The sequence below is a fragment of the Oncorhynchus keta genome, unplaced genomic scaffold (assembly GCF_023373465.1).
Source record: "Oncorhynchus keta strain PuntledgeMale-10-30-2019 unplaced genomic scaffold, Oket_V2 Un_contig_3943_pilon_pilon, whole genome shotgun sequence".
NCBI classification, from domain to species: Eukaryota; Metazoa; Chordata; class Actinopteri; order Salmoniformes; family Salmonidae; genus Oncorhynchus; species Oncorhynchus keta.
Genome location: NW_026287518.1, coordinates 210,001 through 223,492, shown reverse-complemented (window position 1 = coordinate 223,492; position 13,492 = coordinate 210,001). Strand labels below are relative to the sequence as shown.

Here is a 13,492-nt window from a genome sequence, read left to right as displayed (position 1 = left end):
ACTTTGTTGAGAACGATACAAAAATGATTTATTTGGACAGTTTAGAGACTCGTTGTTAGTGGAATTGAGGGGGAATTATTGGGCATATTTGTCTAAAATGTCCCCTTCTACAGTGACAGTTATACTCCAAGATGAATTTCCAGCCTTTTAACTTTACTCGTCTTATCAAATGCATCTGATCCCAATTGTATCCCTGTCTTGTGCATTACTTTTGACCAGAGGCCTGTTTTTGACCGAGGCCCACAGTTCTCTGCTCTAAGGTAGTGCACTATATAGGAAATAGGGAGCTATTAGGGACGCAGGCTGCGTCTTGACTGATCTCTCATCGTGATCCATCTAGAACAGGTTTCATGGGGAGACAGAGAATAGAGGCCCTCCTCCATCCCTCCATACTTCCACTCCTTCATCCGCATCCCGCATTCTGTCATTGTGCCCACGGGACTGCATGCGGTGCCCTACAGTCACACACAGACACACGAGGGCTGGCTCGTCCAGTCACACTCCATCTTGATGTGCGTACAACCAATTGAATCTCTGCATCCCACGGCGCCCCAAATAACCCCTATTATTAGAGTGTCTGGAGAGAGGTGGAAGCCTTGATTCCAGACGGATGCCGCCCATCAAAGATCATTTCCCACCTTTCAATCTGTCGACTGGATGGGGGCCGCTGGGTAGGGGCTTTGTGATGTCAGAGCCTGTGATGGCGGGCGTGCTAACAGCAGTTCTGGCCTTTGTGGGGGGTCCTATTAACGAGGCATAATGGGCTTCCGAGTAATTTTTCCCTCTCTTCTCTTTCTCTATAATTTCCAAAAGGGGTTCAACCTTGGCACACAAGGCACTCTGCTGCTCGCTGACTCACCATTGAGAATTGTCTTAATCCGTCCAATGCACCTTGCCGTCTTGCCCATTAACAGGCATCCCTGATTCTCATTCATAGGCAGATGCAGGTGACGGCTGTTGTTCTCCAACCTGTTCTCCATCTAAATTAAATGGGAGACAAGCAACACACAACATACACTGTAATGTCATGCCATTGAAAAGGGATTCTCTTCATATCTCTTTCCTACTTTGTATTCATGTCAGGTCTTAATCATGAGCGGCTCAGCTACTTAACCAGGATGCAATCAACCAAAATGAAAAGCACGTGGTCTTCTGTGGCTCAGCAGCCAACAGGTTGACATGCTCAGTTCTACCTGATCACTCACACTCCTGCCTACCTCTCCCCTTCGCTTGTCCAATCCTGGCTATAGTATCCCATGTCTCCCTCCCTCCCCCTTTCCTCTGTTTCTCTCACTCCCTTCCGGAGGGAGGTGTGCCCCCGTCGACCTGCCTGACAGAGGAGGAACTGTCAGCGGCCTCGCACTTAAGGCCTCCCGCTGCGCCGCAATTTACCATCATTTCAGGGCCAATTAGGTTTCTTCCCTCTCCTGTGCCACAGCAGAGCAGCCGGGCCATAGGCTGAGAAGAGCAGAGGCAGCAGCAGTTAGCTGCAGTTTGTGTTTCGTTGATTACAGTCCCCCTGCCTCCTCCTTTGACAGCAGGCGGGGAGGTGATTGTAAGGCACTGTGACGTTGACATTGTATGTGCGTCCTCTCTCTGACCTGATTCCACCTGAGATTCTCACTTATGATTGGCTGTGCTGTGCTTTGTTTTGTTCTCAGTACATTTCTCAGGGTATTTTTTAGACTGATTTGAGATCCTTGTTGTACATCTTTATAACAAACATTCCTAAACGGAGTAGTCAGAATATATACCCTCCCCCAGTAAACATTTAATTTACCCATTCCGACATTTTTCGCAGGCTGTAAAATTGCTGCCATATTTCTGAATGTCTCTCTCTGTGAAATTCTATGTAGCTAGAAGTAGTTTGTAGGGCGGATGTTAGAAGCCGAGGTTTCACAGTGCTCAACTGATTGGCTGATGCAGCATTCTGTGGCTGCCAGTTTATCTGTGGCGGTGCAGGTGGCTGGGGAAAGGCTTTATTGTGGGTGTGCCGGTGAGGGAGAGTTATCTAGCAGCCGTCAGGACGTCTGGCTGTGTTTCTCACATCTCTGCCCAAGGCAAGGGAACAAACACAGGCTGCCTACCAAATTGCACCCTATTCCCTTTTTAGTGCACTACTTTCGACCAGGGGCTATAGGGAGACAGGGAATGCAAGCCAGTATGTGGATTTTGGCTGCACATAGGCAGGTTCATGCATGCACACACACACAGAGAGAGAGACAAACTTCCCTTCACCCACAAAACCTCACTTCATCCAAGAGATCCTCCTGAGATATTCTTCTTCATCTGTTGAAAATACGAAAAAGCACGAATAGAAGTATTTCAGTCCGGGTCCTGTTTTTTTACCACATGAAAACAAACGCTCTATGCAATGTGTCTCCTGAATAACCATGGCTTCGTTTGTTTCTCCCAGGACGTACTCCGAGAACGACTGTACCACGGTGGCCCCAACAGACCACTGCCTCAGTCCCACCAAGGAGACCTGGTCTACAGCAAGACTGCCAAGCAGTGCCTGGAAGAAATCTCAGGTAGGCAACACTCGCTGACACGTGTGTGTGTGTGTGTGTGTGTGTGTGTGTGTGTGTGTGTGTGTGTGTGTGTGTGTGTGTGTGTGTGTGTGTGTGTGTGTGTGTGTGTGTGTGTGTGTGTGTGTGTGTGTGTGTGTGTGTGTGTGTGTGTGTGTGTGTGTGTGTGATCCCCGCCTCACACGGCGAAGGGAAAAGGTCAGGAACGACTGGCGGACACTGGAGGCATCTGTGGCCCTTTGTTTACGCAGTTGCCATCGGTTATGCCCGGAGCCCGGCGTCTTGTTCTAGCTGTGGGGACGTGGCGGCTCATCCGGATAGACAGTGGCCTGAGGCTGCAGGAGACAGAGATAGAATCTGTATTATCAGGGTGGTGGGCTGGGCTGCAGGAGACAGAGATAGAATCTGTATTATCAGGGTGGTGGGCTGGGCTGCAGGAGACAGAGATAGAATCTGTATTATCAGGGTGGTGGGCTGGGCTGCAGGAGACAGAGATAGAATCTGTATTATCAGGGTGGTGGACTGGGCTGCAGGAGACAGAGATAGAATCTGTATTATCAGGGTGGTGGGCTGGGCTGCAGGAGACAGAGATAGAATCTGTATTATCAGGGTGGTGGGCTGGGCTGCAGGAGACAGAGATAGAATCTGTATTATCAGGGTGGTGGGCTGGGCTGCAGGAGACAGAGATAGAATCTGTATTATCAGGGTGGTGGGCTGGGCTGCAGGAGACAGAGATAGAATCTGTATTATCAGGGTGGTGGACTGGGCTGCAGGAGACAGAGATAGAATCTGTATTATCAGGGTGGTGGGCTGGGCTGCAGGAGACAGAGATAGAATCTGTATTATCAGGGTGGTGGACTGGGCTGCAGGAGACAGAGATAGAATCTGTATTATCAGGGTGGTGGGCCGGGCTGCAGGGACAGAGATAGAATCTGTATTATCAGGGTGGTGGGCTGGCTGCAGGAGACAGAGATAGAATCTGTATTATCAGGGTGGTGGGCTGGGCTGCAGGAGACAGAGATAGAATCTGTATTATCAGGGTGGTGGGCTGGGCTGCAGGAGACAGAGATAGAATCTGTATTATCAGGGTGGTGGGCTGGGCTGCAGGAGACAGAGATAGAATCTGTATTATCAGGGTGGTGGGCTGGGCTGCAGGAGACAGAGATAGAATCTGTATTATCAGGGTGGTGGACTGGGCTGCAGGAGACAGAGATAGAATCTGTATTATCAGGGTGGTGGGCTGGGCTGCAGGAGACAGAGATAGAATCTGTATTATCAGGGTGGTGGGCTGGGCTGCAGGAGACAGAGATAGAATCTGTATTATCAGGGTGGTGGACTGGGCTGCAGGAGACAGAGATAGAATCTGTATTATCAGGGTGGTGGACTGGGCTGCAGGAGACAGAGATAGAATCTGTATTATCAGGGTGGTGGACTGGGCTGCAGGAGACAGAGATAGAATCTGTATTATCAGGGTGGTGGGCTGGGCTGCAGGAGACAGAGATAGAATCTGTATTATCAGGGTGGTGGGCTGGGCTGCAGGAGACAGAGATAGAATCTGTATTATCAGGGTGGTGGGCTGGGCTGCAGGAGACAGAGATAGAATCTGTATTATCAGGGTGGTGGGCTGGGCTGCAGGAGACAGAGATAGAATCTGTATTATCAGGGTGGTGGGCTGGGCTGCAGGAGACAGAGATAGAATCTGTATTATCAGGGTGGTGGGCTGGGCTGCAGGAGACAGAGATAGAATCTGTATTATCAGGGTGGTGGGCTGGGCTGCAGGAGACAGAGATAGAATCTGTATTATCAGGGTGGTGGGCTGGGCTGCAGGAGACAGAGATAGAATCTGTATTATCAGGGTGGTGGGCTGGGCTGCAGGAGACAGAGATAGAATCTGTATTATCAGGGTGGTGGGCTGGGCTGCAGGAGACAGAGATAGAATCTGTATTATCAGGGTGGTGGGCTGGGCTGCAGGAGACAGAGATAGAATCTGTATTATCAGGGTGGTGGGCTGGGCTGCAGGAGACAGAGATAGAATCTGTATTATCAGGGTGGTGGGCTGGGCTGCAGGAGACAGAGATAGAATCTGTATTATCAGGGTGGTGGACTGGGCTGCAGGAGACAGAGATAGAATCTGTATTATCAGGGTGGCAATGTCAGCTCACGTTGACATTTACACAGAGACCGATAGAGTTTCAATGCGATGGAAATGTAATGTGGATGATGTCCTTTGGAAATGATGACCTGTTATTACGTAGCTTTGGTGTTGCAGGTCAGGTATCTGTCAAGTCATAGTACATCTATTGCTATGTATTCCTGCCTAGTCCGTCTGCATGTTAACTAAACACACTGCATTAGGCCTTGCTCTACTATCAACTGGTTTGTCATTTGGGAAAACAAAAGATTGTTCTGTCACAAAACAAATGACTCCCCAAATCGTCGTCTACAAAGGGAACGGTCCCTACATATTTTTACCTTTATTTAACTAGGCAAGTCAGTTAAGAACAAATTCTTATTTTCAATGACGGCCTAGGAACTGCCTGTTCAGGGGCAGAACGACAGATTTGTGCCCTAGTCAGCTCGGGGATTTGAACTTGCAACCTTCGGTTACTAGTCCAACACTCTAACTAACCACTAGGCTACCCTGCCGCCCCATAGTGCTACTTTAGTCCTCTAAATGTATGCCTTTACAAAGCCACAGCTGAAGTACAATGTCTGGAATGTTGTGTTTTTACATCGCCAAACCTGTAATATACACACTGTGGTCACGGCACAATGAGCTCCGCGGTCAGCGAGACTCCATTGAACGTTCTGCTTTGATTGGTTCATTTATGAGAATGTTTGCAGTTGTGTTCTACTCAGAAAGTCTGATTTAGCTGCTTTTTCTTTTCTTTTTTATGAACGTATGTAGATGATAATCTGAGGAACCATGGTGGTTCACTTCTGTATCAGGACAATTGTGTTGCTTCCAGACACTGATCTTGGGTCAGTTTTGTTTTTCCCCCATCACTATTCATAAGGTTAGGATTCGGGGTTTTGTTTTTCCCCCTCAGGGAAAGCAGATCCTAGATCTGTACCTAGGGAAACTGTTTTTTTTTTTAGTTTTGTCTCCTGAACTGCTCGTTGCCTGAATGTGAGTCTGCGGTAGCCTCTATAGTGAAGGAAGTCTTTCAAAAAGCCACTTATGGGTCATCATCTTCGGGATACATTTCCTGCAGCACTGAGTTTACATGTCATTTACATTTTGGTGGTTTAACGGACAGAGCAACTTACAGTCATTTGACAGAAGATCAGTGTAGCGTCAATGTAGAGGTCGGCCTACAGTACCAGTCAAAAGTCTGGAAACACCTTCTCATTCCAGGGTTTTTCTTTATTTCGAAAAATAGTGAAGACATCAAAACTATGAAATAACATGGAATAATGTCGTAACCCCAAAAAGTGTTAAACAAATCTAAATATATTATATATTTGAGATTCTTCAAAGTAGCCACCTTTTGCCTTGATGACAGCTTTGCACACTCTTGGCACACATTTTAAAATGTCAGACTTGATTTGCCCTAACTAAAAATGTATCAACCCCTACAAAAATGTCTGGGGAGAAACTGGTCAAGTTACGATCCTACAACTGTAAATGCCATCTCTGTCCATGGCAGTTAATGTCACCTTGGATATGGTTGCTCAGGGCAACTGCTACCATGAGTTTCTCTGCATCACGAGCTTATAGCATGTGTGGTCACATGGAGGCTGTTGTTTGTCTATGGTGTGTGTGTCTGTACTGTTGAGGTTATTAATACTAGAGGAAGTGTTGAAGCTGTTGACAGACAGTCTGCAGTCTTGGCGAGAGGAGAGCCGGGGCTTTACTCTTTACCTCATTAACCCTATAGCGTTTAATTAGCCTGTGCATCAGAGCAGCACTGCTATCAGGGAGCCGCAACTCGCAGGTGTGCTGTCCAAACAACTCCCAGTCACTCTGGTTTTTATCAGGGAAAGCAGAGGAGGAGAGGGAGAGGAGGAGAGGGAGAGGAGAAGAGGGGGAGGAGAAGAGGGAGAGGAGGAGAGGAGAAGAGGGGGAGGAGAAGAGGGAGAGGAGAAGAGGGAGAGGAGAAGAGGGAGAGGAGGAGAGGGGGAGGAGAAGAGGGAGAGGAGAAGAGGGAGAGGAGAAGAGGGGGGAGGGAGAAGAGGGGGAGGAGAAGAGGGGGAGGAGAAGAGGGAGAGGAGAAGAGGGAGGGGAGAAGAGGGGGAGGAGAAGTGGGAGAAGGGGAGGAGAGGAGGGAGGAGAAGAGGGTGAAGGGGAGGAGGAGAAATGGAGGAGAAGAGGGAGAAGGGAAGGAGGAGAAGAGGAGGGGAGGAGAAGAGGGAGAAGGGAAGGAGGAGAAGAGGGAAGAGGGGAGGAGAAGAGGGAGAAGGGAAGGAGGAGAAGGGGAGGAGAAGAGGGAGGGAGAGGGGAGAAGAGGGAGAAGGAAGGAGGAGAAGGGGAGGAGAATAGGAGGGGGAGGAGAAGAGGGAGAAGGGAAGGAGGAGAAGGGGAGGAGAAGAGGAGGGGGAGAGGGAAGAGGGAGAAGAGGAGGGAGGAGAGGGGGAGGAGAAGAGAAGAGGGGGGAGGAGAAGAGGGAGAAGAGGAGGAGGAGAAGAGAAGAGGGAGAAGAGGAGGAGGAGAGGGGGAGGAGAAGAGAAGAGGGGGAGGAGAAGAGGGAGAAGAGGAGGAGGAGAAGAGAAGAGGGAGAAGAGGAGGAGGAGAGGGGGAGGAGAAGAGAAGAGGGGGAGGAGGAGGAGAAGAGAAGGGGGAGAAGAGGAGGAGGAGAGGGGGAGGAGAAGAGGGAGAGGAGAAGAGGGAGAGGAGACGAGGGGGAGGAGAAGAGGGGGGAGGAGAAGAGGGGGAGGAGAAGAGGGAGAGGAGAAGAGGGAGAGGAGAAGAGGGAGGGGAGAAGAGGGGGAGGAGAAGTGGGAGAAGGGGAGCAGAGGAGGGAGGAGAAGAGGGTGAAGGGGAGGAGGAGAAATGGAGGAGAAGAGGGAGAAGGGAAGGAGGAGAAGAGGAGGGGGAGGAGAAGAGGGAGAAGGGAAGGAGGAGAAGAGGAGGGGGAGGAGAAGAGGGAGAAGGGAAGGAGGAGAAGGGGAGGAGAAGAGGAGGGAGAGGAGAAGAGGGAGAAGGGAAGGAGGAGAAGGGGAGGAGAATAGGAGGGGGAGGAGAAGAGGGAGAAGGGAAGGAGGAGAAGGGGAGGAGAATAGGAGGGGGAGGAGAAGAGGGAGAAGGGAAGGAGGAGAAGGGGAGGAGAAGAGGAGGGGGAGGAGAAGAGGGAGAAGAGGAGGAGGAGAGGGGGAGGAGAAGAGAAGAGGGGGAGGAGAAGAGTGAGAAGAGGAGGAGGAGAAGAGAAGAGGGAGAAGAGGAGGAGGAGAGGGGGAGGAGAAGAGAAGAGGAGGAGGAGAGGGGGAGGAGAGGGGGAGGAGAAGAGAAGAGGGGAAAGCAGCAGTGTTGAACATGCATTTTCATCCTTTGACTCTCTTTCGCTCACACACATACTCCCCAAGTACCCTGCGACTTGTGGTGAGGCGTTTCCTGAACTGAAGTGGGCAGACGTGGAGACTGAACACACGTGCTTTGATGGTCGGCAGTAGCCACAGCAGAGGCTGCCACTACTGCAGCAGAGGAAAGGGAAACCAGCGAGACGAGAGAAAAGGAGAGACAGGGAGAGAGAAGAGAGAGGAGGGAGAAACAGATGAGCCAGAGAGTAAGAGAGAGAGCGGCAGAGGGAGAGGAAGGATAGAATTGCAGGCTGAATGCTAAAATGAACAGAGTGGAGAGATTGAGTGCTGGCTCCATTCTCTGGTGTGAGGAGAGGAGAGAGGGAGAGAAGCAAAGGCTCTGCTGAGCTGGTAATTAACAGGAGCGCAGAGAGGGAGAGAGGAATGAAATGCTCCCCTCTGCTCTTAATAGAGAAAGATAAAGAGAGGGAGAAGCAGAGAGAGAGAGAAGCAGAGAGAGAGAAGCAGAGAGAAAGTAGAATAGAGCGGAGGAGAGAGAGAGATTGCGTGAGAAAGAGAGAGATGTAAAATCGCATTCATCCACACCCCTCACCGCTTCTTGCTGTTTTGAGGTGGAGGAGAGAGAGAGAGAAGAGGAGGAGGAGGAGGAGGTAAAGCAGTGTCTGTTTTTTGTGTTGGTGTGTGTCTGTGGCACCAGTTATTAGCTGTGTGACCATGGGAATGCAATGTCTGGAGGATGCCTCTGGACTCTGCTGTGTGTGAGGGGGGAGTTTTTCATCCAGGCGTCTGCAACATGCTCTCCATCCCTCCATCCCTCACTCCTTCCATCTGGATGAAGCCTGGACCCTCGAGGAGCGCTGGACACGGGGCCACCTAAGCCCCCCCCCCCACAGATAGAGGCGTCTTCACCTCTCTCGCCACCTACTTCTCCTCTCCCCTCCTCCGGCTCACCAGCCACCACTGCCAGAATGTGACCGGGAACAGAGCCAAACAGGTGGACCAGCACAGACCCACTGACGAACAGAGAGAGAGTCAACGAGAGCAAGGAGGTGAAGATGAAGAGAGGCGCCGAGTTCTCTGTGTACCAGGGTGGAAGCCCCCCTCGCCGACCCCCCCAACCCCTCCCAGACAACCTGAACCTCCGCAAGCAGCGCTCCCTGACCAACCTGACCCTGCTGAGCGAGGGCGAGCAGCGGGTGTACTCCTTCGAGCTGGATGACCCGCCCACGCCTTCCAAATCCTCTTCATCCTTGTCATCATCCCCAGCGCGAGGGGGCAGCCCCAGGAAGGAGGCAGCCAGGGAGGGCATGGGTGTGAGGGGCACCAGGGCTCGCTCCCTGTCCCTCTCCCTGACCAAAGTTCTCTCCCAGTCAGAGCACTCCCTCATCCCTGTGCCATGGAGGTGCACGGCGGTCGGGCGGGCATCGCTGGGCGGGCAACAGCAACCGCCTTGGGAGACGCTACGTGGGCAGCTGGGGAAGCCCAGGGAGGAGGGTACGGATGAAGAGGGCAGCAGTGGGCGTTCGGACGATGAGGTGGCGTCAGCGGCGGGCACCAGGGTCGGGACCAGGGTGGCAGGGAGAGGGGGTACTGGGCGGAGGAGGAGGCGGAGGGGGCGCCCGAGAGGGCACGGCTCAGCTGGACAAGGAGGTGATCCTCACCATGCTAGGTGACCTGGAGCAGGTGCTGCACACACACCCACATTGTAAGTCTCTCTCACACACACACACACACACACACACACACACACACACACACACACACACACACACACACACACACACACACACACACACACACACACACACACACACACACACACACACACACACACACACACACACACACACACTTAGTCACACTCTCTCGCCATAATACACACACCCACACACTTACACCGAAACACACACCCTTAGTCACTCACCCTTAGTCACATACTCTGTAAACCACACACACGCTGTGAGTCACACACACAGCTACAACGTAGGCATCACACACCATAGCCAGGGGCGTACACAGGTCTCCATCTGTACGGTTGTATGTACAGCTGGATGTGGAGCTGCTGTTCTGGTAGTGCTGCTGACTAGTGTCAGGTAAAGGTAGTCATAGTTACTGTGTGGTAGTAGACTGAAGCTTGGGTAGTAGTGTCAGGTAAAGGTAGTCATAGTTACTGTGTGGTAGTAGACTGAAGTGTCTAAAGGTAGTCATAGGTAGTAGTGTCAGGTAAAGGTAGTCATAGTTACTGTGTGGTAGTGGACTGAAGCTTGGGTAGTAGTGTCAGGTAAAGGTAGTCATAGTTACTGTGTGGTAGTAGACTGAAGCTTGGGTAGTAGTGTCAGGTAAAGGTAGTCATAGTTACTGTGTGGTAGTGGACTGAAGCTTGGGTAGTATTGTCAGGTAAAGGTAGTCATAGATGCTGTGTGGTAGTGGTTGTGTTATTAGTAGCGCTAACATAAATAATCATTTTAGTAATAGTAGAAACACTGGTAATAATAAAGTAACATAAACACTCATTGTGGTATTATTGTAGTAGTAATAGCAGTAACATAAATACTCACTGTGGTATTATTGTAGTAGTAATAGCAGTAACATAAATACTCATTGTGGTATTATTGTAGTAGTAATATCAGTAACATAAATACTCATTTCGTATCACTGTAGTAGTAATAGCAGTAACATAAATACTCATTGTGTTATCACTGTAGTAGTAATAGCAGTAACATAAATACTCATTACTCATTTCGTTATCACTGTAGTAGTAACAGCTAAAGGTAGTCATAGTTATTGCACTGAAAAGCCCAGCCCCAAATTCTCCCGTTCTTGAAAAGGTACTAGTGCTGCTGCCAGCTGCAGCAAACGCGCTCCCTCCCTGCCTGTGAATAGCAACAGTGACAGTGATCCATCCTATCCCTGTCCGTGTGATCTATCCAGATAGTTACAGTACCTCCTAAAGCCCATTCCCACACACAGTTTGCAGTAAAAGTGCCCAGCCTGCCCAGCTGCAGTATAGTACAGTATAGCAGCTCAGGGTTTTGCCTCAGGGAACAATGTATTGGATTTGGTTTAACAAGCAGCTCAGTGCTGTACTGCCTGTTAGGACAGAACTCAGCAGCACAGGTTTTAGCTGGGAGAAGTCATAACACTCTGGATACAGTGTTTCCTTCCTCTCAGGCGTGTGGCTGCAGCAAGCTGCAGAGAGTTGACACATGCTATCTAACACAGAGAGGATTGTGGGTGACAATAGAAATGGTTTTGAATGATTTGAGTTGACATTCTCTGCACGAAGGCGTATTCAGAGTTTGGTGCATGCGAGGAAGTCTTGCCGAGCCCCTGGTGTGTTTTGTGAGACACGGTGTTAGCTGGACTCATTAGGATGTGTGGAGCAGGGAGTGGTATCCACTCTCTCCAGGAGAGGTGCGGGCCTCGAGCTAAAGAGAACATGCATTATTGAAGAGAGGGAGAGTGATACCAGGCAGCTGCTGAACCTGTGGCCTGTGGTGGTGTTGGGTGTGTGTGTGTGTGTGTGTACGTGTGCGTGTGTGCGAGTGTGCGAGTGTGCGTGTGTGTGTGTGTGCGTGCGTGCGTGCGTGTGTGCGTGTGTGTGTGCGTGCGTGTGTGTGCGTGCGTGCGTGTGTGTGTGCATGCGTGTAACACGTGTGTGTGTGTGTGCGTGACGTGCGTGGTGCGTTGAATGTGTTTGTGTTGCGTGCGTCTCGTGCGTGCGTGTGTGCGTGTGTTTGTGCATGTGTGTGCGTGCGTGCGTGCATGCGTGTGTGCGTGCGCGTGCGTGTGTGTGTGTGTGTGTGTGCGTGTGTGTGTGCATTAGTGTGTGCGTGCGTGTGTGCAGGGTGCGTGTGTGTGTGTGTGTGTGTGTGTGTGTGTGTGTGTGTGTGTGTGTGCACGTGCGTGTGTGCGTGCGTGTGTGTGAACGTGCGTGCGTATTGAAGAGTGTGCGTGTGCATGCGTGTGTGCCTGTGCGTGTGTGGGCGTGTGTGCGTGTGCGTGTGTGCGTGTGTGTGCGTGCGTGCGTGCGTGCGTGTGTGCGTGTGTGTGTGCGTGCGTGTGTGTGTGCGTGTGTGTGTGCATGCGTGTGTGCGTGTGTGCGTGTGCGTGCGTGTGTGTGTGTGTGTGTGTGTGTGTGTGTGTGTGTGCGTGTGTGCGTTTGCGTGTTTTCATATTTGTGTGGGTCAACCTGTGGCTTGCGGTGCTGCCGCTGCATCGTAGCATGATTGTTGTGCTCAACAGGGACTTGAATAGCGATGCATCTGACTGAGGCTGAGATCACCTCCCCGGTACGACGTTGTGATGTGGTGTTTGCACTATATTCCCCGTCATAAACAGTCTAGAATGAGGTTCACGGCTTTTGTTACTCAAACATTCATATCATTTAGATGCAGATCATGTCATTGATCTCTAGATTTCCAGTGAACACGGTGCAGGAGGAATCTAAGACCTAAACCTTTCCTCATAATCTCTTAACACCTATTTCCTTTTTTACAATGTGGTTTAATAACGGCATCAATAGTATACATTTGTTTTAACGGGTTTATTTGCAGCAAATACCAAATGATTAATGTTGACATATTAATGTTTACATACTTCACACTTATTTCAACGTCAATATTATTACCTTTCGCTTCCAAAATCTAATCTGACCGCCTGTGAGTATAAAATGAATGGTACATATTACCTGTTGGTTGTGCCTATGGGGAGTGGTGGTGGTGAGTGATGGTAATGGTGGTGAGAGTGATGGTAGTGAGTGATGGTGGTGGTGGTTGTGAGTGATGGTGGTGGGTGGTGGTGAGTGATGGTGGTGGGTGGTGGTGTGAGTGATGGTGATGGTGAGTGATGGAGGTGGGTGGTGGTGAGTGATGGAGGTGGGTGGTGGTGAGGGATGGAGGTAGTGGTGGTGAGTGATGGAGGTAGTGGTGGTGATTGGTGGTGGTGGTGGTGAGTGATGGTGATTGGTGGTGAGTGAACGTGATTGGTGGTGGTGGTGGTGGTGGTGAGTGATGGTGGGGAGTGGCAGTGAGTGATGGTGGTGAGTGATGGTAGTGAGTGATGGCCGTGAGTGATGGCCGTGAGTGATGGCCGTGAGTGATGGCCGTGAGTGATGGCCGTGAGTGATGGCCGTGAGTGATGGTAGTGAGTGATGGTAGTGAGTGATAATAGTAAGTGGTGGTAGTGCGGGATTATAGTGAGTGATGGTAGTGAGTGATAATAGTGAGTGATGGTGGTGAGTGATGGTAGTGGGTGATGGTGGTGAGTGATCATAGTGAGTGATAATAGTGAGTGATGGTAGTGGGTGATAATAGTGAGTGATGGTAGTGAGTGATAATAGTGAGTGATGGTAGTGAGAGATAATAGTGAGTGATAATAGTGAGTGATGGTAGTGAGTGATGGATAATAGTGAGTGATGGTAGTGAGTGATAATAGTGAGTGATGGTAGTGAGTGATAATAATGAGTGATGGTCAGTGATGGTCCT

The 13,492-nt window shown here is 50.4% G+C and overlaps 1 protein-coding gene across 1 annotated transcript in view; it reads left to right on the top strand.

Annotated features, from left to right (window-relative positions):
- Positions 1-13,492, top strand: part of LOC118380966 (neuron navigator 3-like) — a 280,541-nt gene that overhangs the window by 162,250 nt on the left and 104,799 nt on the right. The window contains 2 exon segments of the mRNA XM_052508924.1: positions 2,417-2,483; positions 2,486-2,531. Of these exon segments, the coding sequence (XP_052364884.1) occupies positions 2,417-2,483; positions 2,486-2,531 (113 nt within the window).